The sequence below is a fragment of the Salvelinus alpinus genome, chromosome 12 (genome assembly GCF_045679555.1).
Source record: "Salvelinus alpinus chromosome 12, SLU_Salpinus.1, whole genome shotgun sequence".
NCBI lineage: Eukaryota > Metazoa > Chordata > Actinopteri > Salmoniformes > Salmonidae > Salvelinus > Salvelinus alpinus.
The window spans coordinates 27487315-27513783 of NC_092097.1; the positions used below are offsets into that span (position 1 = coordinate 27487315).

A 26469-nucleotide genomic window follows, 5' to 3' on the forward strand; every position below is an offset into this window, starting at 1 on the left:
TCACTGCCTGGTACGGCAATTGCTCGGCCTCTGACCGCAAGGCACTACAGAGGGTAGTGTGTACGGCCCAGTACATCACTGGGGCTAAGCTGCCTGCCATTCAGGACCTTTACACCAGACGGTGTCAGAGGAAGGCCCTAAAAATGTATCCGGAAGCCAGCCGCACCAATGTGTCGGAGGAAACATTGTTTAACTGACAACCGAGGTCAACCTACAGGCGCCCGGCCCGCCACAAGGAGTCGCTAAAGCGCAATGAGCCAAGTAAAGCCCCACGGCCAAGCCATCCCCTAATCCGGACAACCCTGGGCCAATTGTGCGCCGCCCTATGGGACTCTCGATCACGGCCGATTGTGATACAGCCTGGGATCAAACCCAGGTCTGTAGTGACGCCTCTAGCACTGAGATGCAGGGTCTTAGAACGCTGTGCCACTCGGGAGGCCCCCTTACATTTTTTTTGTAAGGTATCTTTGACCAACAGATGCATATCTGTATTCCCAGTCATGTGAAATCCATAGATTAGGTCCTAATTTATTTATTTAAATTGACTGATTTCCTTATATAACTCAGTAAAATCTTTGAAATTGTTGCATGTTGCATTTATATTTTTGTTCAGTGTACTTACTCATCCACAACTATACCCAACGTTTAAAAAAAAGCTGCTCATCCACCTACTTTACATACATTACACTCATACATTTCAAGGCCTGCTTTGAACTTGGCTTTTGGGCATTACAGCCCCATATCTATGGGCCTCATCCAAGATATGCTCTCTTTCTCTCTCTCTCTCACACATACACACACAGCAGATGTTCTGGGAAGGAAGTTGACCTGTCTGGCTCTGAAATGGAGCAGACGTTGACTAGCACAAACCACAGACTGCAGATTACTTAGTGCATCTTTTCTGACTGGCTGGGAGAATACCTGTAGTTACATAGAGGTCATCATATTGTGTACACACACACACACACTTTACACACACGTTTGGTACACTTTATAACATTTGTAACTGAAGGAGAAAGAGTAAAGAGGGAAATGGTAATGGTTAAGCTTCATGACTCATAGAAACCAGGAGACCTTGCACTAGCAGGTGCCACGGTCTTCATCTCTTCTGTCAGTCATCATCATCATCATTGTTACCAATCAGCCATTTAGCCTTTTCGAACCCATACCTTACATTTGGTATTTGTTCAATTACTAAATGCATAACAATTTTATTATTGGGGTTGGCTGTACTTAGTCAGCCTATTAGGAATATTTTAATAAAAGACAATGTAAGTTATTGTGGTAAAAAGCCCCACAAAATGAGTCACATTTTCCATGCAATACATTGTTACCCTTTTATCACTAAATATTCGATATTCATTAAACATAGTAAATTTGACATTATCTTTCATCATGTCATGTGTGTAGCAAAAAAACAAATAAAACCTCAAAAAATGAAGCAGTTTTATTACATATCCTAGTTCAGTTTCAATGCAAGAAATAAGTCTTCATTTTGTAAACTGTTCTGCCATACAAACAGGGGAGAAAGCAGTGAGCCAGACACAGGAAACAGCACACAGAGAGTGTTTTTGTGGCTTTGAGATAAAAGTGTTAGACTGACTCCACTGAGAGATCTGCACAGTATTGTTGCAGGGATTCTGCAGAATGGTGTAGAATGACTTCTGTGATGTAGAACAGTTCAAAGCTCCACACAACAAACTGTATGTACAGTCTCTTCCTCATAACCACTAGGACTACACTGAGATGCTACACACATCTGTTGACTGAATGGTTGACTGTTACCATCCCTTTCTCTTCATAGGAGTGGGTGGGCCGAGATGCAATACCAAGGGTCGGTATGTGTTTGTTTATGTGAGGTTGTGTTTATGTGTGTGTGTTTATTTGTTTGTTTACATTTTGCCCCCCTTGACTAGGCCTGTCTTCTTGATGACGTGCTCCATGGCAGCCACCTCAGAGGTGTCCATTTCCACAGTGTCATATTTGGCCAGGATTTTCAGGATGGGCCTTAGCCTCAGCCACCACTCTGTCTTTGGGATACGGTGCCTATGGAGGGAGGAGGGAAGGGTGGAGTGAGGGAGAAGAGGGGGAGGAGAGAGAAGACAGGGTGGTGGAAGAGGGGAGCGAGGAGGAGGAGGACAAAGGGATGAGAGGAAGAAAACAGGATATAGAGGAAAAATAACAAGGGCAATGCTAGAAGGAACCTGGGCTGGCTTTCTGTGAGCAATCTGTTCAAAGAAACATTTAATGGTTCTAAATGGATTGGCACAGACTTCCAGACAACAGCACTTTCAACTTAACTACCATTGGTCGTCAGTAAAACCCAATTGAACTCAATGTGGAACACATAAAGAATAGTCACAATCAGGAGGGAGAAGGAGGAGAGAAAGAGAAGGAAGTGTGGAAACAGAGGGATGACTAGGACTTACTCAAAGTCAGTGTCGTCCTTGAGGGAAGCCAGGGGCTGGAAGACCAGGGATCTCTTCTTCATGCCCAGCACACAGGCAGAGTCTGGCATGTTGGCAAAGATACGACCTGGGGACACAAAGAGGGCCAGCATCAGTATAGGAGGGCAGTAGCCTGGCTGATCCCAGACCTGTTTATATGGGATTTATCCAGCTCCTCTCTCATGGCAGGACAATAGTAGTCAGAGGAGTTGGATTAAACACCTACCTAGGACCAGGATGGGGGTAGTGGGCACAGAAGGTCATGAATCTATGTAAATGCATTATAGAGAGCAAGTTATGAAGACATTGTGCTTCTTGATGGGAAAAGTATTGAGGTGATCGAAGAAATGAAGTCAATTCCATCTGATGAAGACATTTGGTCCTGTGTGTCAATGATCCTCACCGTGTCTGTAGCACTCCTTCAGCTTGTCAGTCAGCCACAGGACAGACTTGGATCCCATCTTGGTACCAAAATTCCTGTCAAAGGGACTGGGGGTTCCACCCTGGTGGTGAGACACAGAGAAAGAGAGAGAGACATTGAGAGAGAGAGCATGAGAGCAAGAGAGAGAGAGAGAGGGAGAGAGAAAGATAGATAGATCATGAGAGAGAGTTATTCCCATATGAGCATATACATAAATTGATTCCAGGGAAAAAATTATATACACTGCTCAAAAAAATAAAGGGAACACTAAAATAACACATCCTAGATCTGAATGAATGAAATATTCTTATTAAATACTTTTTTCTTTACATAGTTGAATGTGCTGACAACAAAATCACACAAAAATGATCAATGGAAATCAAATTTATCAACCCATGGAGGTCTGGATTTGGAGTCACACTCAAAATTAAAGTGGAAAACCACACTACAGGCTGATCCAACTTTGATGTAATGTCCTTAAAACAAGTCAAAATGAGGCTCAGTAGTGTGTGTGGCCTCCACGTGCCTGTATGACCTCCCTACAACGCCTGGGCATGCTCCTGATGAGGTGGCGGATGGTCTCCTGAGGGATCTCCTCCCAGACCTGGACTAAAGCATCCGCCAACTCCTGGACAGTCTGTGGTGCAACGTGGCGTTGGTGGATGGAGCAGGACATGATGTCCCAGATGTGCTCAATTGGATTCAGGTCTGGGGAACGGGCGGGCCAGTCCATAGCATCAATGCCTTCCTCTTGCAGGAACTGCTGACACACTCCAGCCACATGAGGTCTAGCATTGTCTTGCATTAGGAGGAACCCAGGGCCAACCGCACCAGCATATGGTCTCACAAGGAGTCTGAGGATCTCATCTCGGTACCTAATGGCAGTCAGGCTACCTCTGGCGAGCACATGGAGGGCTGTGCTGCCCCCCAAAGAAATGCCACCCCACACCATGACTGACCCACCGCCAAACCGGTCATGCTGGAGGATGTTGCAGGCAGCAGAACGTTCTCCACGGCGTCTCCAGACTCTGTCACGTCTGTCACGTGCTCAGTGTGAACCTGCTTTCATCTGTGAAGAGCACAGGGCGCCAGTGGCGAATTTGCCAATCTTGGTGTTCTCTGGCAAATGCCAAACGTCCTGCACGGTGTTGGGCTGTAAGCACAACCCCCACCTGTGGAAGTCGGGCCCTCATACCACCCTCATGGAGTCTGTTTCTGACCGTTTGAGCAGACACATGCACATTTGTGGCCGGCTGGAGGTCATTTTGCAGGGCTCTGGCAGTGCTCCTCCTAATCCTCCTTGCACAAAGGTGGAGGTAGCGGTCCTGCTGCTGGGTTGTTGCCCTCCTACGGCCTCCTCCACCTCTCCTGATGTACTGGCCTGTCTCCTGGTAGCGCCTCCATGCTCTGGACACTACGCTGACAGACACAGCAAACCTTCTTGCCACAGCTCGCATTGATGTGCCATCCTGGATGAGCTGCACTACCTGAGCCACTTGTGTGGGTTGTAGACTCTACGTCTCATGCTACCACTAGAGTGAAAGCACCGCCAGCATTCAAAAGTGACCAAAACATCAGCCAGGAAGCATAGGAACTGAGAAGTGGTCTGTGGTCACCACCTGCAGTACCACTCCTTTATTGGGGGTGTCTTGCTAATTGCCTATAATTTCCACCTGTTGTCTATTCCATTTGCACAACAGCATGTGAAATTTATTGTCAATCAGTGTTGCTTCCTAAGTGGACAGTTTGATTTCACAGAAGTGTGATTGACTTGGAGTTACATTGTGTTGTTTAAGTGTTCCCTTTATTTTTTTGAGCAGTGTATATATACACTGAGTGTACAAAACATAAGAACACCTGCTCTTTCCATGACATAGACTGACCAGGTGAATCCAGGTGAAAGCTATGATCCCTTATTGATGTAATTTCAATCAGTGTAGATGAAGGGGAGGAGAAAGGTTAAAGAAGAATTTTTAAGCCTTGACACAGTTGAATGCACCAAAGAGCACCAAAGAGTGGATGGGCAAGACAAGAGATTTAAGTGCCTTTGAACAGGGTATGGTAGTAGGTGCCAGGAAAAAACAGGTTGAGTGTGTCAAGAACTACAACGTTGCCTGGGATTTCACACTCAACAGTTTTCGTGTGTATCAAGAATGGTCCACCAAACAAAGGACATCCAGCCAACTTGACATAACTGTGGGAAGCAATGGAATCAACATGGGCCAGCATCCCTGTGGAACGCTTTCGACACCTTGTGTAGTCCATGCCAGACGAAAGGAAGCTGTTCTGAGGGCAAAAGGTGGTGCAACTCAATATTAGGAACTCAGTGTACAAAACCTTTTAGGGATGGGAAAAAACGCTTTCGGTATTAACTAAAACAACTAAAACCAGATATAAAGTATGTGGAAAAGATAATGGACCTAATATATACTGTATATATATATATTTATCTTTGAGAACTAACAATCACCAAAATAAAAATTTGACAGTCAGGGAAAATAATAAAAAAACAACAACAATACATTTAACAGTATATATTTTGATCTTTAAAATGCAACCAAGGGCCAACAGTACCCACTGCAACACCCCCTGCCACACTCCCTGCCACACCCCCTGCCTCACCCCCTGCCACACCCCCTGCCTCACCCACCGGCAACGCCCCCTGCCACACCCCCTGCCACATTCCCTGCCACGCCCCCTGCCACACCCCCTGCCACACACCCCGCCACACCCACCACCTAAGCCCCTTTTTGATCCAGAAAAACCCTGGAATCCTTATATTACTTCAGAAATATTAGCTACAGGTTTAGAGTTGAGTCCATGAAACAGCTAGAAGAAGCGTCCATCAGACCTGCTGCATGTGTCCTAGGACATTCATCCTGCAGTCGAACGTGCCCTTTCCCTCCTCTGAGTACAGGTTGTAGAGGAACTGTGTGGTGTAGTTCTCATTGGCATTAGAGTTCCTGTGGGCAGGAGGAGGGCAGTATTATTATAAGACAATACATAATTTGTTAGTTGTAGTAACAAGAGAAACAAGAGAATGATAATGTCTGAGGGATATCAGGCAAGGATGTGATTTTGAGGAGAGCACACCCACCTGAGAATGAGGCCTCTCTTCACTGAGGTCTTCATCTTTTCTATCAGATGCTCCACGTTCAGCTGCAATAAAACAATACAACAGTAAAACCATGATTCAACAGCCCAAGGTCCCCATTTTTGGGGATATGTCTGAAATATACCACATAATCTATCCATCCATCTTTGTTATTCTGCGTATGGCCTCTGACCTCTAGGTCACGGATATGGAAAGGCTCTTCATAGATGTAGGCATCATCAGCCCCAGATGACAAGCCAGCCATGGTTGCTAAGTAGCCGCAGTATCCCCCCATGGTCTCAATGATGAACACTCTCCTCTTAGTGCCAGCAGCAGACTGCTTTATCCTGTCGCAAGTCTGACAGAGGAAAGAAGAGAAAGAGAGAGAGAGAGGGGCAAGTATGAGGAGGGATGTGTGTCTGGGTATTGTCATATGTGTATTTAAACCTTTGTGTGTATGGGGTACAGTGTGTGTGTGAGTGTGTGTTTGCCTGCATGTGTGTATTTGGGGTACAGTGTGTGTGTGTGTGTGTGTGTGTGTGTGTGTGTGTGTGTGTGTGTGTGTGTGTGTGTGTGTGTGTGTGTGTGTGTGTGTGTGTGTGTGTGTGTGTGTGTGTGTGTGTGTGTGTGTGTTTATCTGGGGTACAGCGTGTGTGTGTGTCAAATCAAATGTTATTTGTCAGATGCGCTGAATTAAATGGGTGTAGACTTTACCGTGAAATGCTTGTTAGGAGTCCTTCCCAACGGTGCAGAGTATGTAAAATACACAAGAATGAATCTATATACAGGGAGTATAAGTACCAGATCAATGTGCAGAGGTATGAAGTATTTGAGGTAGATATGTACATAAAGGCAGGGTAAAGTGACGAAGCATCAGGATATGTCTGACCATGGTGATGGTGTTAAGGGCGGTATCAGCTCCGATGCTGAAGTCCGATCCGGGAACATTGTTGGAGACGGTGGCGGGAATGACCACCATGGGGATACACAGCTCCTCGTACATCTCCCTGGCTGTCACCAGCTCCAGACCACCCAGATACGCCTGACAAGGAGACAACGGCATCAACATCTGGATTAGGCATCAACAGACATGACAATATTCATGATACTAATAGTTCGTCAACTATAGTGCTTATACTTAATGAATATCTTCAATCAATAATATTTGTACACTTATACTTTAAGGACCGATTCTATGAAGTGTCATGACGGTGGGCCAGTGAACCATCATAACACTCTCTCCAATCCTACCCCTCGATCCTCACCTCAAAGCCTCCGATGATGATCAGAGAATGGATGTTGAACTTGGTAATGTTCAGGCTGATTTGCTCAATGTTTTTACCTGGCAGGTGTCTTCACACCAGAGAGGAGAAACAGAGAGTTAAATGTGACCATCTGGTTAATCTGTCAACAGAAGCTTCTATTCCTATAATTAGGGCCCTGGGTTCATCCTAAACACGTGACTTTTAGCTTTTCCTGGACAGGTCACATGGTCAGGAAGACCTCGAGGCACTACATACTGGTGTGTGGGCTCTGTGGAGATGTCTCACCTCTTGGTACCGAGATTGGACCCTCCCTTCCCAGTCCATCCACCCACTTGAGCCCAGATGATAGGCTCAATCTGGAGAAGAGGAAAGAGAGATGAGTATGGTATGTTTGTGCGTGCGTGCGTGTGCACATGCGTGTGTGTCATTTGTGTTGAGCTGTGCAACAACTTGGCAATGAACTGATGTTCCTGATGATGTCACTTGTTCACTTCCCTTCGCTGAATTTAAAGGAAATGATTAGTATAAGAAATGGTGGAAACCTCCACTAGCCCAGGCCTCCACCAATCCAATGCTTTAAGTCCCCGATTCTGACCCGAGTTAAGCGTGTGTAAATGGAATGGAATTCCCTTTTTATGCACTTTTCTCTCTATGCCTTTTCTGACCTTGAACTTAAGCACGAGAATAGCGTGCTATTCACCTGCTATTCATTTTGGTTGGCATCAAAAAAATGAAGATGTGGTGGAGGTGTGTGTACAGATACACCGTATTCTGACCTTGACTTAATTCCATAATAATTCCACCCCCTTTATGTGCCAGGAAACCATGAATAAGGTCTAGTGAACCTACCGGTTCCAAGTGGAAAAAGCATCTACTTAATTTTTTTACAATATAAATAACACCATTCTTCATGCTCTGTAATTTACAACTTGATAAGAGCTATTGAAAAGAGATGGGTAAATGAGTAATCTGTTTGGATAAGGGAATTGTAAATATAAATGACACTTGTTATAGATATATTTTACCTTCTAATGGCTGGAGACAAATATGAAACCAGTCATATGGCAGCAAACTAAAGCATATCAACATATCAACCTTCCCCCAGTGAAGTTGAAATGCTGTGCCATTACGCATCATTTGAATTGTATGGCCTTTTAAGTTGGAGGAATGTGTACTCTGGATTGTCTTAATTATAGGCTCCCCTGACTTTCTCTGCTTCCTATTTCTATCATGTTGAATATTAGCCAGTATCAGTGTTGACTGTCAGTAGGCCTAATAACAACACATATTACACTGCTAATTTACTGTTAGTTCTCTTCAGTTGGTATAGACTACATTATCATTCCATTTAATTCCATTGTTTCGTTTACCTTCATTTGCTTCCTCTGTAAACGCCGCCACGGCCGTGTGGTTGTTGCTGAGGATCATTAGTAACGGTTGATAATATAAACATGACATGTAGGCTAATTAAATCGTTCGGAGCGCAGACCAAGCCGTAACAGTTTGAACCTGACACATGGCGCAAAACTTGGCCGTGTCATGACACAGCACAGTTCCTTAGTTAGCGCAGGCAACAAACGAGAGTATAGCCTAATATTGTACACTATTCTTTCGTGCGTTTATGATTCATAAATACTTTCCTACCCCTAAATAATCTACGAAAATGTTTCCCTACCAATTATTGCTGAAACGGAGATGAATCTGCATATATTTAGATGGCTTTCTTTCATTGAGCCGTAATATTCTGAACCCGTTCTCTCGATATATTCTAGTGAGTCTGTTGACAAAAATATAACTAAAAGGTACACCGTATTTAAAGGGATGGCTTAAGATAAATGTACTGAAAATGTTATTGAATGGAAACTCAACAAGAAAATCTGTTTGCCAGCAAGTGGAAGGGATTTCAGCACTTGAATTAAATGTATTCAGCGTTTGCAAGGGAACCACGCCTGCAAAGCCCATTACACTCATTCACTGAGAAGTGCATAGGAAAGGTGTGTGTAAGAAAAACATAATTTCCTAAATTGGAATCGGGCCCTACAATTTGTGGGAAGTAGTGACGGAGTGCACCCTTCAAGAGATAGGAGATATCTCCTAACAAGTTGTCCACTACAGGAAATCCTCAGGTGGAATGACCCACCTGTCCGTTAGCCAGGCCGTCAAAGCCGTCATGTACAGCTAGCATCTGGTGTCCCTGGATGATACCGACCCTGACAGCTGCACGCACTGCTGCATTCATCCCAGCACAGGGGGCGCCAACATTTATAATGGCAATGTTGATGTTGCTCTGAGAGTGGGAGAACAGGAGAGAGAGAGGATGTATTTTGGGCGCAACATGATTATAAGAACTACACTGTTGGAAAAAAGTCCTATAACGCCTTCAAATGTGCAACCAGTTGCCCAAACACGTGACCAAGACAGCAAGAAAAAGAAAATGCTGCTGTTACTCACCTTCATTTCTGGTGGGGTTACGTGAGCCAGCATTTTGTATGTGTCCCAGTTATTCTGAAAGCTCCTACAAACAGACAGTGAAAAGAAAATGACCAACGGTTTTTTTCTCAAAGCGCAAATAAAGAAGGAATAAAAGAAGCCAAGTAAAAGGCTCACTTTCCCCTGAGCTTTACAGCATCTTCAAATCTCCCCTCAGTCATGGCTACGGTCACATCTTTAGTCTGAGAGAAAGAGAGAGAGGGAGGGAGGGGGTAATGGAGTGAGGAGAGAATGAAAATGTTAGAGTTAAAGGAAATAGAACTCTCTGTAGATAATAAAGGTGATTTATCAACAATAAGAGAGGAAATATAACAGTTTGATGTGGCATAGGTGTATAGCTCACCACTTGGACACACTCCATGAGAGGCAGCCTGACGGCCATGTTCCCAGAAAGACTGACAACACAGGCTGGGGTTTCTGGGGTGGCCTCCAACAGAGCCATCACAGCCTCCACACCCATCCTGCTACCCTGGGGGACAGAGAGAGAGAGAGAGAGAGAGAGAGAGAGTGAGAGAGAGAGAGAGAATTAATTAATTCATTAATTAATTAATAAATGATTGATTATCATTACAGGAACATTACAGGCACTATATAATGACCCTGAAGGTCAAGAAAGATTAGACAACAGAGTGAAAATAATACAGGCACAGACAGACTGATTGACAGACACAAAGTGGTGACAGACAGATGGATTACCAGGATTCTGTCAAAAGCAGAGGGGGTGCCACCTCTCTGTACGTGTCCCAGGATAGTGGAACGGGTGTCGAAGCCAAGTTTCTTGGATACCAGCTGTATAGAGTGACACAGAGAGATTACAGCATCAGTCCTCTGTCAGATCACATTACGCTAGCCCGTTATAACCTTAACCATTAGGGAATCTGTGTCTGCGTCCCAAATGGCACCCTATTCTCTATATTGGGAATAAAATGCCATTTGGGCCACGTTTCAAGTTTTATTAGTCATAATGTATATACGGGATGCACATGGTATCCAACAAAATGCTTACTTGCAGGTTCCTTCTGGACAATGCAACAACAATAATAAATAATAAAATAATACAAACATAAAGTAAATGGCTCAGTAGAATAGAATTAATGTTTTTGCATAAGTATAGCAAGCAAAGTAATAATTTTTAAATTGGGCCATAAAAAAGAAGAGTAGAGCAGGAACTAGCGAGCCCTCTTCATCACCGCCATCTCAGCCTGTTTCAGAGGTTAGGGCCAGCTTCTACTGACTGGGGGATGTCATATCTCACATTTTTGACTTGGTCACAGGTGATGGGTTTCTGGTTACGGTCCTGGGCTCCCTCTGCCAGAATGATGACGTTCAGACGAGAACCACGCCCCCTTTGCTGAGAGAGAGACGGAGAGAGCGTTGTTTTGTGTGTTAGTATATAAGGAAGAGAGAGGGTCAAATAGATAAAGAGAGGCTCAATCAGAAGAGGTGGAGAAAGGATTGAGGGATAGAAGAATAGAGGGATAGCGGGAGAAGGACAGGAGGTGTGGTACCGCAATCAATCTTTTGCACAAATGTTCCTCCCAGTTTTCCTCTGGGGGCATTTCTGGGATGAACACCCAGTCAGCACCACAGGCCAAAGCAGTCACCAGGGCCAGGTAACTGTGGAGACAGAGAGCAATGTTAATACACACACAGGCACGCACAGATGCACACACACACACACACACACACACACACACACACACACACACACACACACACACACACACACACACACACACACACACACACACACACACACACACACACACACACACACACACACACACACACACACACACACACACACACACACACACACACACACACACACACACACACACACACACACACAGTCAGGCACGCACCCGCAGTGTCTGCCCATCACCTCCAGGATAAAGGTCCTCTGGTGACTGTCAACAGAAATAAGTGAAAGAGATTTACTCATGTTCACAAATGACTTAATATTGGTGTGTGTGTGTGTGTTATGTGTGTACCTCTGTGCAGTAGTCGTGATGGCGTCCACCACCTCTATGATGCGGTGCAGTGCAGAGTCGGTGCCGATGGTCATGTCAGTGCCACAGAAGTCGTTGTCGATAGAGCCCACCATGCCCACGATGTTGAGATGAGAAGAACGCTTAGCCTCCTCCGCTGAGATCTTTCCTGGTGGTAGACACACAAACTAGCAGTCAACTCTCACATTTAATACACTACTTGTGGTCCTGTGTGGCTCAGTTGGTAGAACATAGCCCTTGCAACACCCAGGTCGTGGGCTTGATGCCAGCTGGGGCCACCCATTTGAAAATAAATGCAAGAACTACTGTAAGTCACTTTGGATAAATTACTTGGGTCCACAAGGAGGCATTAAAGTACACTATAAGGAGCCACATATGGATCAGTTTGGCTTTTAGATGATAAGGAATGATAACCTAATCCCCTCCTAAAACGAGCCTCTCTTGAAAAAGCCAAACCTTGACCCAGAAAATATAAAAAACTATCGGCCTATATCGAATCTCCCATTCCTCTCAAAAATGTTAGAAAAAGCTGTTGCGCAGCAACTCACTGCCTTCCTGAAGACAAACAATGTATACGAAATGCTTCAGTCTGGTTTTAGACCCCATCATAGCACTGAGACTGTACTTGTGAAGGTGGTAAATGACCTTTAAATGGCGTCATACCGAGGCTCTGCATCTGTCCTCGTGCTCCTAGACCTTAGTGCTGCTTTTGATACCATCAATCACCACATTCTTTTGGAGAGATTGGAAACCCAAATTGGTCTACACGGACAAGTTCTGACCTGGTTTAGATCTTATCTGTCGGAAAGATATCAGTTTGTCTCTGTGGATGGTTTGTCCTCTGACAAATCAACTGTAAATTTCGGTGTTCCTCAAGGTTCCGTTTTAGGACCACTATTGTTTTCACTATATATTTTACCTCTTGGGGATGTCATTCAAAAACATAATGTTAACTTTCACTGCTATGCGGATGACACACAGCTGTACATTTCAATGAAACATGGTGAAGCCCCAAAATTGCTCTCGCTGGAAGCCTGTGTTTCAGACATAAGGAAGGGGATGGCTGCAAACTTTTTACTTTTAAACTCGGACAAAACAGAGATGCTTGTCCTAGGTCCCAAGAAACAAAGAGATCTTCTGTTGAATCTGACAATTAATTTTGATGGTTGTACAGCCGTCTCAAATAAAACTGTGAAGGACCTCGGCGTTACTCTGGACCCTGATCTCTCTTTTGACGAACATATCAAGACTGTTTCAAGGACAGCTTTTTTCCATCTACGTAACATTGCAAAAATCAGACATTTTCTGTCCAAAAAGGATGCAGGAAAATTTATCCATGCTTTTGTTACTTCTAGGTTAGACTACTGCAATGCTCTACTTTCCGGCTACCCGGATAAAGCACGAAATAAACTTCAGTTAGTGCTAAATACGGCTGCTAGAATCCTGACTAGAACCAAAGAATTTGATCATATTACTCCAGTGCTAGCCTCCTTACACTGGCTTCCTGTTAAGGGAAAGGGCTGATTTCAAGGTTTTACTGCTAACCTACAAAGCATTACATGGGCTTGCTCCTACCTATCTTTCTGATTTGGTCCTGCCGTACATACCTACACGTACGCTACGGTCACAAGACGCAGGCCTCCTAATTGTCCCTAGAATTTCTAAGCAAACATCTGGAGGCAGGGCTTTCTCCTATAGAGCTCCATTTTTATGGAATGGTCTGCCTACCCATGTGAGAGACGCAGACTCGGTCTCAACCTTTAAGTCTTTATTGAAGACTCATCTCTTCAGTAGGTCCTATGATTGAGTGTAGTCTGAGCCCTAGGACCATGCCTCAGGACTACCTGGCATGATAACTCCTTGCTGTCCCCAATCCACCTGGCCGTGCTGCTGCTCCAGTTTCAACTGTTCTGCCTGCGGCTATGGAATTTACTCCTGAGGTGCTGACCTGTTGCACCCTTGACAACTACTGTGATTATTATTATTTGACCATGCTGGTCATTTATGAACATTTGAACATCTTGGCCATGTTCTGTTATAATCTCCACCTGGCACAGCCAGAAGAGGACTGGCCACCCCTCATAGCCTGGTTCCTCTCTAGGTTTCTTCCTAGGTTTTGGCCTTTCTAGGGAGTTTTTCCTAGCCACCATGCTTCTACACCTGCATTGCTTGCTGTTTGGGTTTTTAGGCTGGGTTTCTGTACAGCACTTTGAGATATCAGCTGATCTAAGAAGGGCTATATAAATTTGATTTGATTTGAAATTTGATTTGATAATCTAAAACGTGACTGGTTGTAGTAGTGGGTTACATGATGTTTTATATTATTGGGTGCTTTTGAGTGAAGGTTGCTGGGTAATGTAGTCTTGTTGGTGGCCCAGGTATCTCACCCCCTTTTGTCAGGTCAGCCAGCAGCTCGCTCCACTCTGTACGGAACTGGTTGGCACCAGTCAAGCTACCATCGCCGCCGATCACACACAGATTGGTGATGCCCAGTTTGACCAAGTTGCAGGCGGCCTTCAGACGCCCCCACTTCTCTTTGAAGTCCATACAGCGGGCACTGCCAATCACAGTTCCACCCTGAGAAGAGACAGTAGAGGGGGCGGGATCAGTGAATGACACAAACAGAACCCACATAGTCTGCCAACAGAACACATTCAGTTGGGCTAAAAAAGAGGGAGAGATGGAGGAGGAAGTAGAGAAGGAAATAATGTGGGTTATAGGCAGAGAGCGATGAGAGAGATTGTGGTTCATGAATATAGTGTGTGTGTGTACGTGTGAGAGAGAGGGAGATACTTTTTGTCTTACTTTAATGAGCCATCCTCATTACACTAAAAACACCACAAAAAGAGCAGGAGAGAGAGAGAGAGAGAGAGAGAGAGAGAGAGAGAGAGAGAGAGAGAGAGAGAGAGAGAGAGAGAGAGAGAGAGAGAGAGAGAGAGAGAGAGAGAGGGAATGAGAGAGAGAAGGAAGGAGAGAGAGAAATAGAGAGAGCGCGAGAGAGAGAAGAGAGAGAGAATGGAGAGAGAGAAAGGAAAGGAGGAAGATGAAACCCCAACCTCTCCTTCTGAAGCCCATTAAATCCAATGAACTCTGACATTTGATTAGTTCCTCCTGGCAAGAGGGTCACTGGTCTAGGACCAGCTTGAGTTACAGAGGACAGATTCCACGTCCTTCACTGAAAGGTTACATTTGGTCAGGAACTAAGGAGAGCTCAAGACAGTGGGAGGGTGGAGGTAATTGGAGAGTGAGTGAGTGTGTGTGTGTGTGTCTGTGTTTGTGTGTGTGTGCACATGTGTATGTATGTGTCATGCATGTGCTTGCATGTTTCTGGGAGTGTCTGTGTGTCTATATGCATGTGTGTCTATGAATGCATGTGGTGAATGTGTGTGAGTGTGTGCAAGCATGCTTTTTGTCTATGCATGTGATTTTGTGTGGGTGAGTGTGTGTGTATACTGTATACAATATGTGTGCTCACCAGATGCAGCATCATAGACACACTCTCCCAGGTGGCAAGTTTGATGTTGTCACCTCCATCCACCAGACCCTGGTAACCCTGGAGACGAAGACACAAACTTGTCACTCACAGTCGTGGGAGTATCTAAGGTGAAACCCAGGGTAACTGAGGTGGCTTATCTGACAGACCTTTACGTTAAGGTAACAGGCATGGAAAATTCAAAGTAACATCGCCCTTTCTCAAATCCAGTTCTTGGGGGCCTTAGCGCTGCTGGTTTACATCCTATCCCCTCTAATCAGGGATTGATTCAAACTTGAGACACCAGGTAGGTGGAATCTCTGGGCAATAACATTAATCAGTCAATTAAGTACCATGGAGTAGTAAATCCTGCAGTGCTGTGGAGTTTGAGGCTCAGGTTGAAGTACCCCCATTGTAATCTGTATTATTTAAAGGCCCAGTGCAGTCAAAAACGTGACATTTCCAGTGTTTTATATACAGTACAGTCAAAGGTTTGGACACACCTACTCATTCAAGGGTCTTTCTTTATTTTTACTATTTTTCTACATTGTAGAATAATAGTGAAGACACCACTCCCAGACAGTCCCAGCAAAATTCTTGCTTGAGAAATTGCTCTTTGCTAAAAAGTAATTTTTGTTTATTTCCCAATTTTAATCGAAAACAGTCACAGTGAGGTACTTAATTGATACCCAGAAATTATTTGATATTGAGATAAAAATGGCTGCATTGGACCTTTAACAGTTATAGAGTATGGGTAACATGAAATAGTAGATGAGATGGGGTGGATACAAGTCAGGTACTAACTTCATGAACGAAGTAGACCTTGGCCCCAGTGTAGATGCCCATTCTGACTGTGGCCCTCACAGCAGCATTCATACCTGTAGCACAGAATGGTTGTTTAAACATCACTGACACAGTCCCACCTGCACAGGTGGTTTTGAACTATGACGCACAACATAGTGTGATTAAGCTTTCATGCTGTGTGCTACAAATTTGACATATGCATAATTATACTGAACAAAAATATAAACGCAACATGCAACAATTTCAAAGATTTTACTGAGTTACAGAAAATTGGTCAATTGAAATAAATTCTAATCTATGGATTTCACATGACTGGGAATACAGATATGCATATGTTGGTCAAAGTTACCTTAAAATAAAGGTAGGGGCATGAATCAGAAAACCAGTCAGTATCTGGTGTGACCACCATTTGCCTCATGCATATAATTGATCAGGCTGTTGATTGTGGCCTGTGGAATGTTGTCCCTTTCCTCTTCAATGGCTGTGCGATGTTGCTGGATATTGGCGGGAACTGGAATACACTGTTGTATACGTAAATCCAGAGCATCCCAAACATGTTCAATGGCTGACATGTCTGGTGAGTATGCGGGCCATGGAAGAATTGGGACATTTTCAGCTTCCAGGAATTGTGTACAGATCCTTGGGCCTCAGGATCTTGTCATGGTACAGTATCTCTGTGCATTGAAATTGCCATTGATAAAATGTAATTGTATTCGTTGTCCCTGGCTAATGCCTGTCCATACCATACTGTAACCCCAACGCCAACATGGGGCACTCAGTTCACAACATTGACTCAGAAAATCATCGCCCTCACAACGCCATACACGTGGTCTGCGGTTGTGAGGCCGGTTCGACGTACTACCAAATTCTCTAAAACAGCTTATGGTAGAGAAATGAACATTGAGTTCTTTGGCAACAGCTCTGGTGGACATTCCTGCAGTCAGCATGCCAATTGCATGCTCCCTCAAGAGATCTGCGGCATTGTGTTGTGTGACTAAACTGCACATTTTAGAGTGGCCTTTCATTGTCCCCAGCACAAGATGCACCTGTGTAATGATCATGATGTTAATCACCTTCTTGATGTGCCACACCTGTCAGATGGATGGATTATCTTTGCAAAGGAGAAATGCTCACTAACAGGGATGTAAACAAATTTGTGCACAACATTTGAGAGAAATACTATTTTTGTGCCTAGAGACAATTTCTGGGATTTTTTATTTCAGCTCATGAAACATAGGACCAACACTTTACATGTTGTGTTTATATTTTTGTTCAGTGTCTATAGGAAACACCAGGGGCCAGCCACATTAGTACCAGAGTGACTGGTTTATATGGAAGCTAAATGGGCTAAATAACAGTTCAGGACCCCAGACAAGGTTAAACCCTCACAACAGCTGGTATCTCTTTACTCTATCATTTCATTCTTAACAGACTCGTCTAATTTTTGTGATTTTACTGAACATCAAATAAGCATGTACATGTACCCGATCATGATGATAATCGTGTACTAGGGTCCAGAGGGTAGGGTTCAGGCTTAAAATGCATGCCCGTGTAGGGCTTGACTGTGAGTTCACATGGTCAGGAATAACTTGGGCCCCTGATCGTCATGTATGGCTGAGAGGAACCATAGCACAGTGGAACACTGAAGAGCTCTCCTGTCACATTCACATAATTGGAATGACAATGCACTTTTAAGCTCTCCTGGGCATGTAGTTGGAATGTAACTGCCTATGTCTCTGTGTCACTGAACTGGCAGGGCAGACAAGGCAGACAGGGAGAGTAAGGCAGACAGGACAGACAGGAGAGACAGGGCAGACAGGGGAGACAGGGGAGAGAGGTGCATTTTACCAGCTCATTGTCTCAATACACCAGCTCCAGTCTAAAGGGCAACACATGTGGATAGTGTGTCTGTTGAGGTGGCAAGAGTGTCTCCCCTTTCAACATGCATGGAGTAAAAAGATAGGTGGAAGAGGGAGAGGATAGAGGAGGGATAGGGTGGCACACTTCACTATTCCTCCTCCTCCACCTCTCCATGTCATATGACAGAAAGGTCACCCCTCTAAAATTACCCCCCTCCAGACACTGAGAGATTGCGAGGGAAAGAGGGAAATGGAGGAAAGATAAAGATACGGGTGAATATTTAAAGAACAGAGCAGCCAGGGTGTATAGAAATAGAATAAAAAACAGAGAGAGAGAGAACCTTGGATTAACGTCAAGCCGACACGAGCCACCCAGCTCCATAACGATGTAAAGTTCAGACAGACAGACAGCTCCCTGACATATGGTCATATGTGGTCAGCGGCAGACATCCCAAAGTTCCAAGGGGAGGTATTTATCATCCAGCTAAAGGTCAGGGGGAAGGCTTCGGGATGTCCTAATAATCTTTCCTTTCTCCTGATGTGTGTACTAGTTCTCTTCCATTGATTGATTTAAAACAAAATGACTGGTTTATGGAAAGTCCCTCTAGCCATGCCTACACCAATCCAATGATTTTTAATTTGTGGGGAGTAGTGAACGAGTGCGAATGCTCCGGTGACCCTGGAAACCTTGGATGGAAAATTTCACGTTGCCCTTTCCATGTGATAAGATATCTTGGTGACAACCGAGAGGAGGGGTTTTTACGTGCCATGTAATACATGTAATACATCTCATATGTTCAACAGTGTGACAACATATCATTTTAATATCAGAACTCCTCATTCTACAATCATTACAGTTTATTTGGTAGTGGGTGTGGCAAACTGTGTGACTGTAACTGTGACTGAACCACCCTGTCAACAGTTGGACTTCAAACCACAAGAATAAGAGGCATGCTTTCTATTAGTTGATACAGTACATATGTGCTGTGACACATTTCAGTGTGAAAAAAAATCTATGCATTTCTGTAGTATAGTCAGTCTATGCATCACCCTGAAGTACAGCCATGACTTTGAACAACACAAATTATATTTACAAATCACTTCTTACTTTAACTCCCTAAACTCTATTGTTTTCCTACTCCAAATTCCATGAGAGCCACTGAGAGCTCTGAGCGTGAATTATGGGAATTGTTGACTTGAAGTAAAACGTCTCACAGTTTGCTGCTGCCACATGCAAATGGGAACTGTTCCCAAAGACTGATATTACTCTGGCCCGACTCAGCCACCTGCAGATTAACAACAAGCCTCTGGGCTGTCTGTCCTCCCTCATATTTCCCGTGCCCTTGGAGCTGGAGCTGTAGCTTCCCCCTACCAGTCCCCTGGAACTCCCCTGCCCTCGACCGTCCCACTCACCCTGGGCATCGCCTCCGGAGGTCAGCACGGCGATGGAGCGGCCGATGCCCATCTTTCTGGGGTCTTTATGGGGTGCTTCATGGTGTGCCATGGTCCTGGATCTGCCTGTGAATGGAGAAGGGAAAGAAAGACAAGATGGCAGAGAAGGATTAGCCTAGCCCTGCCGCTATAGTGTGTGGTTTAATGCAGTAGAGTGTCTCTCTCCTCTCACCTCTTTCTCTCCTCTCACTCTCTCTGCCTGCCTGACTAGGAAAGTGACTGAATGGGACAGGGGGGACGCAGTTTAACCCCGCCTCTGCTTGACAGGAATCTGAGGCACGCGCGTGATGAGAGCCAGTGGTGTAAAGTACTTAAGTAAAAATACTTACGGCGTTTTGGGGGTTTCTGTACTTGACTATTTCTATTTTTGACACCTTTTACTTCACTACATTCCTTAAGAAAATATTATACTTTTTACTCCATACATTTTCCCTGACACCCAAAAGTACTTAAAATCACATTTTATTTGTCACATGTGCCGAATACAACAGGTGTAGACCTTACCGTGAAATGCTAATTTACAAGTGCTTAACCATCAATGCAGTTTAAAGAAAATAGAGTATTTACTAAATAAACTAAAGTAAAAAATTAAAAAAGTAACACAATAAAATAACAATGAGGCTATATACAGGGGGTACCGGTACTGAGTCAGTGTGCGGGGGTACAGGTTAGTCGAGGTAATTCGTACATGTAGGTAGGGGTAAAGTGACTATGCATAGATAATAAACAGCGAGTAACAGCAGTGTAAAAACAAAAGGGTTGGGGGTGGGGAGTCAATGCAAATAGTCCGCCATTTGATTAATAGTTCAGCAGTCTTACGGCTTGGGGCCGAAGCTATTAAGGAGCCCTTTAGACCTAGACTTGGCGCTCAGGTACTTGTTACATTTTGAGGTCAGGAAAATAGTCAAATTCACACACTTATCAACCAAACATCCCTGGTCATCCCTACCGCCTCTGATTTGGAAGACTCACTAAACACACATGCTTCGTTTGTAAATGATGTCTGAATTTTGGAGTCTGCCCCTGGCTTTACAAAAATTAATATAAGGAATTTGAAATGATTTATACTTTTACTTTTGCTTTTGATAGTATATTTTAGCAATTACATTTACTTTTGATACTTAAGTATATTTTAAACCTGGGTGACTTTCAATTTTACTTGAGTCATTTTCTATTAAGGTATCTTTACTTTTACTCAAGTATGACGGTTGGGTACTTTTTCCACCACTGATGAGAGCGTGTGAACACACACAACTTCTCACGCCCACTTGTGCATTCACACACCACACACACACATACACTTGTATGCACGCGCACACACGCGCACACACACACATACAAAAACATGTTTTTTTTACTATCCTTGTGGGGACCAAGCAATTGATTTAATTTCAAAATCCTATTTTCCCTATCCCCTAACCCTAACTCTAACCTTAACCCTAATCCCAAACCCCTAACCCTAACTCCTAACCTTAAGGGCTCAGACACACAATAGCGTTAGCACCTCTGAACATAACTTGCGAAACCGAGTGAGCACCAATTTTACAAGTAGAATCTAATGAAAACACAGTGCGCTGAATGATAGGGAGATGAACACTGGATCCACATTCGGTGCGATGTGTGCGAGCCCTAATCCCTAAGGCAATGTTCCTTGTTTGGTCCCTACAAGGATGGTAAAACCAAAAACACACACAGAGCAGTGGTAGTACTCATACAAGCAAATACATATACACACATGCAACACACACCACTCTCGACTCTAAACTAAATATAAAACCAACCACCGTCGCAGCCTGTGCCTTCATACAATCAAAAAAGCTTGGTAAGCAGCAATCACAGAATAGGTTCTCCAAGACTACACTGAGCCTATCAACAACATACCATGGACAACAGTGGTTTGGGAAGTTAGAGTGAGTTTGTTGGAATAAAGATCTTCATTGAGAATTAACTTGAGAGTGTACTGTATTGAAAGTGTATGGTTACCCTCATATCAAACTACTATCAATTGAAGCATAAATGAATGTCTTTGATAAATGTGGAACTCACAATCCTCCTGTGTTGATAGCAGGCCATGGTTAGTGGACACCTCATCTGCTGTTCCATCAGAATATGAAAACTTCTTTCCACCTGCAGTGATTAAGAACAACAGATGACCAGAAATACCACTCTGATGTTGATCTGTCTGACTTTTTCAAATGTTCTATCTCTGATCCATGATTGTAAAATTGACTTTTATAATACGTGATTAAAACATTAAAGCAGCTAGCAATAAAATGATTTAAATATTCTAAATGCATGCATAAATATACATCTCCAATAATAGTCATAATTAAGTTATCTATTTTTCCTAATTGTTAACTAACTAGCTAATGCCATGAGTAATGGTTTGAATCAGATAGCCTGCTGAATGTTGCAATCCCCCGGAAGAATAAACCCACTGGGCACACACTGGTTGAATTGTTTCAACGTCATTAGTCAACCTATTGTGATGTGGAATCTATGTGGAATACACATTTGGATTTGCAAAAAGTAATCAACCAGTACTGTTTTCATCTAATTTCAATCCGCGTTGTAAACATTGAAATTAGGGTAAAACTTCAACTTAAATGCAATGACTTAACCTGACTAACAGGTTGTTACATCAATCCAATAATCATCAGAACTATGTATATGTTGAAATTGCGTCCTGCTGATATATTTTTCAGCCTATATTCATCCTGAGTGTACAAAACACCAGGAACACCTGCTCTTTCCATGACATACACTGACCAGGTGAATCCAGGTGAAAGCTATGACCATTTATTGATGTCACCTTCAATCAGTGTAGATGAAGGGGAGGAGACTGGTTAAAGAAGGATGTTAAAGCCTTGAGACAATTGAGACATGGATTGTGTATATGTGCCATTCAGATGGTGAATGGGCAAGACAAAATATTTAAGTGCCTTTGAACAGGGTATTGTAGTAGGTGCTAGGCACACCGGTTTGAGTGTGTCAAGAACTGCAACTCTGCTGTTTTTTTTTAACGCTCAACAGTTTCCCATGTGTATCAAGAATGGTGTACCACCCAAAGGACATCCAGCCAACGGCAGGCCAGTGGTCAAAAACGGGTCATTGATGAAAGAGGAAGAAGTAGGCTGACACAAACTGTGCAGTGCAACAGACTGAATGACAGTCCAGTACAACATTGGTGCCTTAATGTCACCATTGGCCTAATGGTGAAATCCCTGAGCGGTTTCCTTCCTCTCCGGCAACTGAGTTAGGATGCACATCTGTATCTTTGTAGTGACTGGGTGTACTGATACACCATCCAAAGTGTAATTAATCATTTCACCATGCTCATAGGAATATTCAATGTCTGCTTTTTTATTTTTTAACCATCTACCAATATGTGTCCTTCTATGCGAGGCATTGGAAAACCCCCCTGGTCTTTGTGGTTAGAGAAAATCTGTGTTTGAAATTCACTGCTCGACTGAGGGACCTTACAGATAATTGTATGTGTGGGGTACAGAGATGAGGTAGTTATTCAAAAATCATGTTAAATACTATTATTGCACACAGAGTGAGTCCATGCAACTTGTATGTGACTTGTTATGCACATTTTTACTCCTGAACTTATTTAGGCTTGCAATAACAAAGGGGTTGAATACTTATTGTAATACTTATACTCACATTTCAGCTTTTAATTTTTTTATAATTTGTACACATTTCTAAAAACATAATTCCACTTTGACATTATGGGGTATTGTGTGTAGGCCAGTGACACTGAATCTCAATTTAATAATTTTTAAATTCAGGCTGTAACACAACGAAATGTGTAAAAAGTAAAGGGGTGTGAATACTTTCTGAAGGCACTGTGTGTACTGTATATATATATATATATATATATATATATATATATATATATATAATATATTATCCAAAGGTAAAAGTTTATTATTGATAATATAAATTTGACATCCTATTTATAGAGTTAATGGAAACTACTTCTAAATGTCCAAAGATCCATTCAACCATAGATAAATAATAGTATACCTAGCTTCACGTTGAAATTAGGGTGCCTTTGGGCAAATCAGATGTCAATGTAGTCTACATAAACCCAACCTCACTTTTACTTTCACATACAGCTTGTGTAAGAAAAGTTAGAGGAGTTACTTTCAATTAGGAGGGTGGTGGGTGGGTGTGGTTTCCATATGTTTGATACAGTTCCATTAATTCCATTCCAGCCATTAAAATGAGCCTTTCCTCCTATAGCTCCTCCCACCAGCCTCCACTGCTTTCAACTATTCAATATTATTTAGGTAGTCTATGCAAATAGTATGGAAGCTGATCAATGTCTAAATGTGTTGACATGATAGCTCAGTTGAAACAAACACAGCTAATCAGGGTACATAGGCAGGGTACTGTACGTACACTGCTGCCATGAAAGGATGCACCTGACTGGCAATGATGTTCAGATATCCTGTGGCATTCAAATGTTGCTCCACATTTATCAAGGGGCCCAATGTGGGCCATGAAAACACACCCCACACCATCACACCACCACCACCACCAGCCTGCAATGTTGACACACAGCCAGTGGTGGGAAAAGTACCCAATTTTCATACTTAAGTAAAAGATACCTTAAAAGAAAATTACTCAAGTAAAATTAAAAGTCACCCAGTAAAAAACTACTTGAGTAAAAATCTAAAAGTATTTTGTTTTAAATGTACTTAAGTATCAAAAGTACAAGTATAAATCATAGTGTCGTCTGCTTTGCTTATATTAAGCAAACCAGACAACACGATTTTCTTGTTTTAAAAATGTATGGATAGCCAGGGTCACAGTTCAACACTCAGACATCATTTACAAATTAAGCATTTGTGTTTAGTGAGTCCTCCAGACCAGATGCAGTAGGGATGACCAGGGATGTTCTCTTGATAAGTACGTGAATTAGACAATTTTCCTGTCCTGCTAAGCATTCAAAATGTAATGAGTACTTTTGGGTGTCAGGGAAAATGTAAGGAGTAAAAATAACTTTTCTTTTTTAGGAATGTAGTGGAGTAAAAAAATATAAATAGTAAAGTACAGATACTTACTTACTTAAAATAATTTTTACTTAGGTACTTTACACCACTGCACGCGGCATGATGGATGCATGTACTCATGTGGTTTTCTCCATACCATAGTCCTCCCATCAGCGTGAAACAGCAGAAACCGGGATTCATCAGACCAGGAAATGTTTTTCAAATTTTCCAGTGTCCAGTGTTTTCGTTCCTTAGCCCACTGCAACATCAGTTTCTTGTTTTTTGATGAAAGAAGAGGATCTCTGTAAGGTTGTCGGCTGCTATAGCTCCTTCGTGTCAAGGTCCCAACGAGTTGTGCATTCTTTTATGGGTCTTAAAACAGTTACAAAAATATTCTAAAATATTCATCCTGTTTGGAATAAGGGACTCAAGCAAAACTGAAAAAGAATGTGGCAAAAATATGAACTTTATTTTTGTGAATACAAAGCGTTATGTTTGGGGCAAATCCAACACAACACATCACTGAGTACCACTCCTCATATTTTCAAGCATGGTGGTGGCTGCATGATTTTATGGGTATGTGTCATGCCCTGACCTTAGAGAGCCTTTTTATTTCTCTATTTGGTTAGGTCAGGGTGTGATTTGGGTGGGCATTCTATGTTTTCTGTTTCTTTGTTTTTGGCCAAGTGTAGTTCCCAATCAGAGGCAGCTGTCTATCGGTGTCTCTGATTGGGGATCATACTTAGGCAGCCCTTTTTCCCACCTTCAGTTGTGGGATCTTGTTTTCTGTTTCGTGTCTGTACCTGACAGAACTGTGCACTTTCGTTTTCACTTTGGTTATTTTGTTTGAGTGTTTTTGAAAATAAAAATCATGAACACTTTCCACGCTGCGCTTTGGTCCACTCCTTTCGACGAGAGCCGTAACAGTATGCTTGTCATCGGCAAGGATGAGGGATTTCTTTTTTACGACAAAAAGAAACGGAATGGAGCTCAGCACAGGAAAAATCCTAGAGGAAAAGCTGGTTCAGTCTGCTTTCCAACAGACACTGGGAGACAAACTCACCTTTCAGCAGGACAACAACCTAAAACACAAAGGCCAAATATACACTGGTAATGCTTCCCAGATAACATTTTTATTTAAAAAAAAATGTTATTTCACCTTTATTTAGCCTCTGTAGGCTAGTTGAGAACAAGTTCTCATTTGCAACTGCGACCTGGCCAAAATAAAGCAAAGCAGTTCGACACATACAACAACACAGAGTTACACATGGAATAAACAGACATACAATCAATAATACAGTAGAAAAATCTATATACAGCATGTGCAAATGAGGTAGGATAAGAGAGGTAAGGCAATAAATAGGCCATGGTGGCGAAGTAATTACAAAATAGCAATTAAACACTGGAATGGTAGAATGTGCAGAAGATGAATGTGCAAGTAGAGATACTGGGGTGCAAAGGAGCAAGATACATAAATAAATACAGTATGGGGATGAGATAGATTTGATGGGCTATTTACAGATGAGCTATGTACAGGTGCAGTGATCTGTGAGCTGCTCTGACAGCTGGTGCTTAAAGCTAGTGAGGGAGGTAAGAGTCTCCAGCTTCAGTGATTTTTGCAGTTCGTTCCAGTCATTGGCAGCAGAGAACTGGAAGGAGAGGCGGCCAAAGGAAGAATTGGCTTTGGGGGTGACCAGTGAGATATACCTGCTGGAGCGCGTGCTACGGGTGGGTGCTGCTATGGTGACCAGTGAGCTGAGATAAGGCGGGTTTTTTTGGGGGGGAAAACAACAAAAATAAGGTCTGATGTTAACACAGGTTTAGGATATCTTACATTTGGTTCTATGAGATAATATCAGTCAGTTATCATGACCTTCATGAATTATGAAGCTTTTATGTGCTTATTATTGATTACATAAATGCTTCAAAATTCACAAAAAGTGACGTTAGCTGCTGATGATGATCTCATAGAACAAAATGTATAAGCCTGTGTTTACCATATATATTATTTTTGGCGATTATCCCAAAAAACATTAAAACATTCCCCATAAGCTTTGGCCAACGTGCCATGGCGCAATTAGTCTCTGTTAGTGCCTACAAGAAGACACCATAACTATTGCTCTCTTTTGGGTTCCAATGCACGCAGTTGC

The 26469-nt window shown here is 43.0% G+C and overlaps 1 protein-coding gene across 1 annotated transcript; it reads right to left on the reverse strand.

Annotated features, from left to right (window-relative positions):
• Positions 1-1432: 1432 nt before the first annotated feature.
• LOC139535812 (ATP-dependent 6-phosphofructokinase, muscle type-like) lies at positions 1433-19565 on the reverse strand. The gene is made up of 23 exons (XM_071335631.1): positions 19489-19565; positions 19278-19382; positions 16006-16079; positions 15205-15282; positions 14117-14306; positions 11712-11877; positions 11583-11627; positions 11226-11334; positions 10973-11068; positions 10414-10506; positions 10061-10186; positions 9835-9899; positions 9679-9742; positions 9368-9514; positions 7513-7583; positions 7228-7315; positions 6852-7004; positions 6156-6320; positions 5966-6027; positions 5720-5831; positions 2851-2950; positions 2430-2535; positions 1433-2046 (listed from the first exon to the last, which is right to left on the reverse strand). The coding sequence occupies exons 2-23, from the start codon at positions 19366-19368 to the stop codon at positions 1893-1895; spliced, it is 2355 nt and encodes a 784-aa protein (XP_071191732.1). The 5' UTR covers positions 19369-19382; positions 19489-19565; the 3' UTR covers positions 1433-1892.
• Between the last annotated feature and the right edge of the window lie 6904 nt (positions 19566-26469).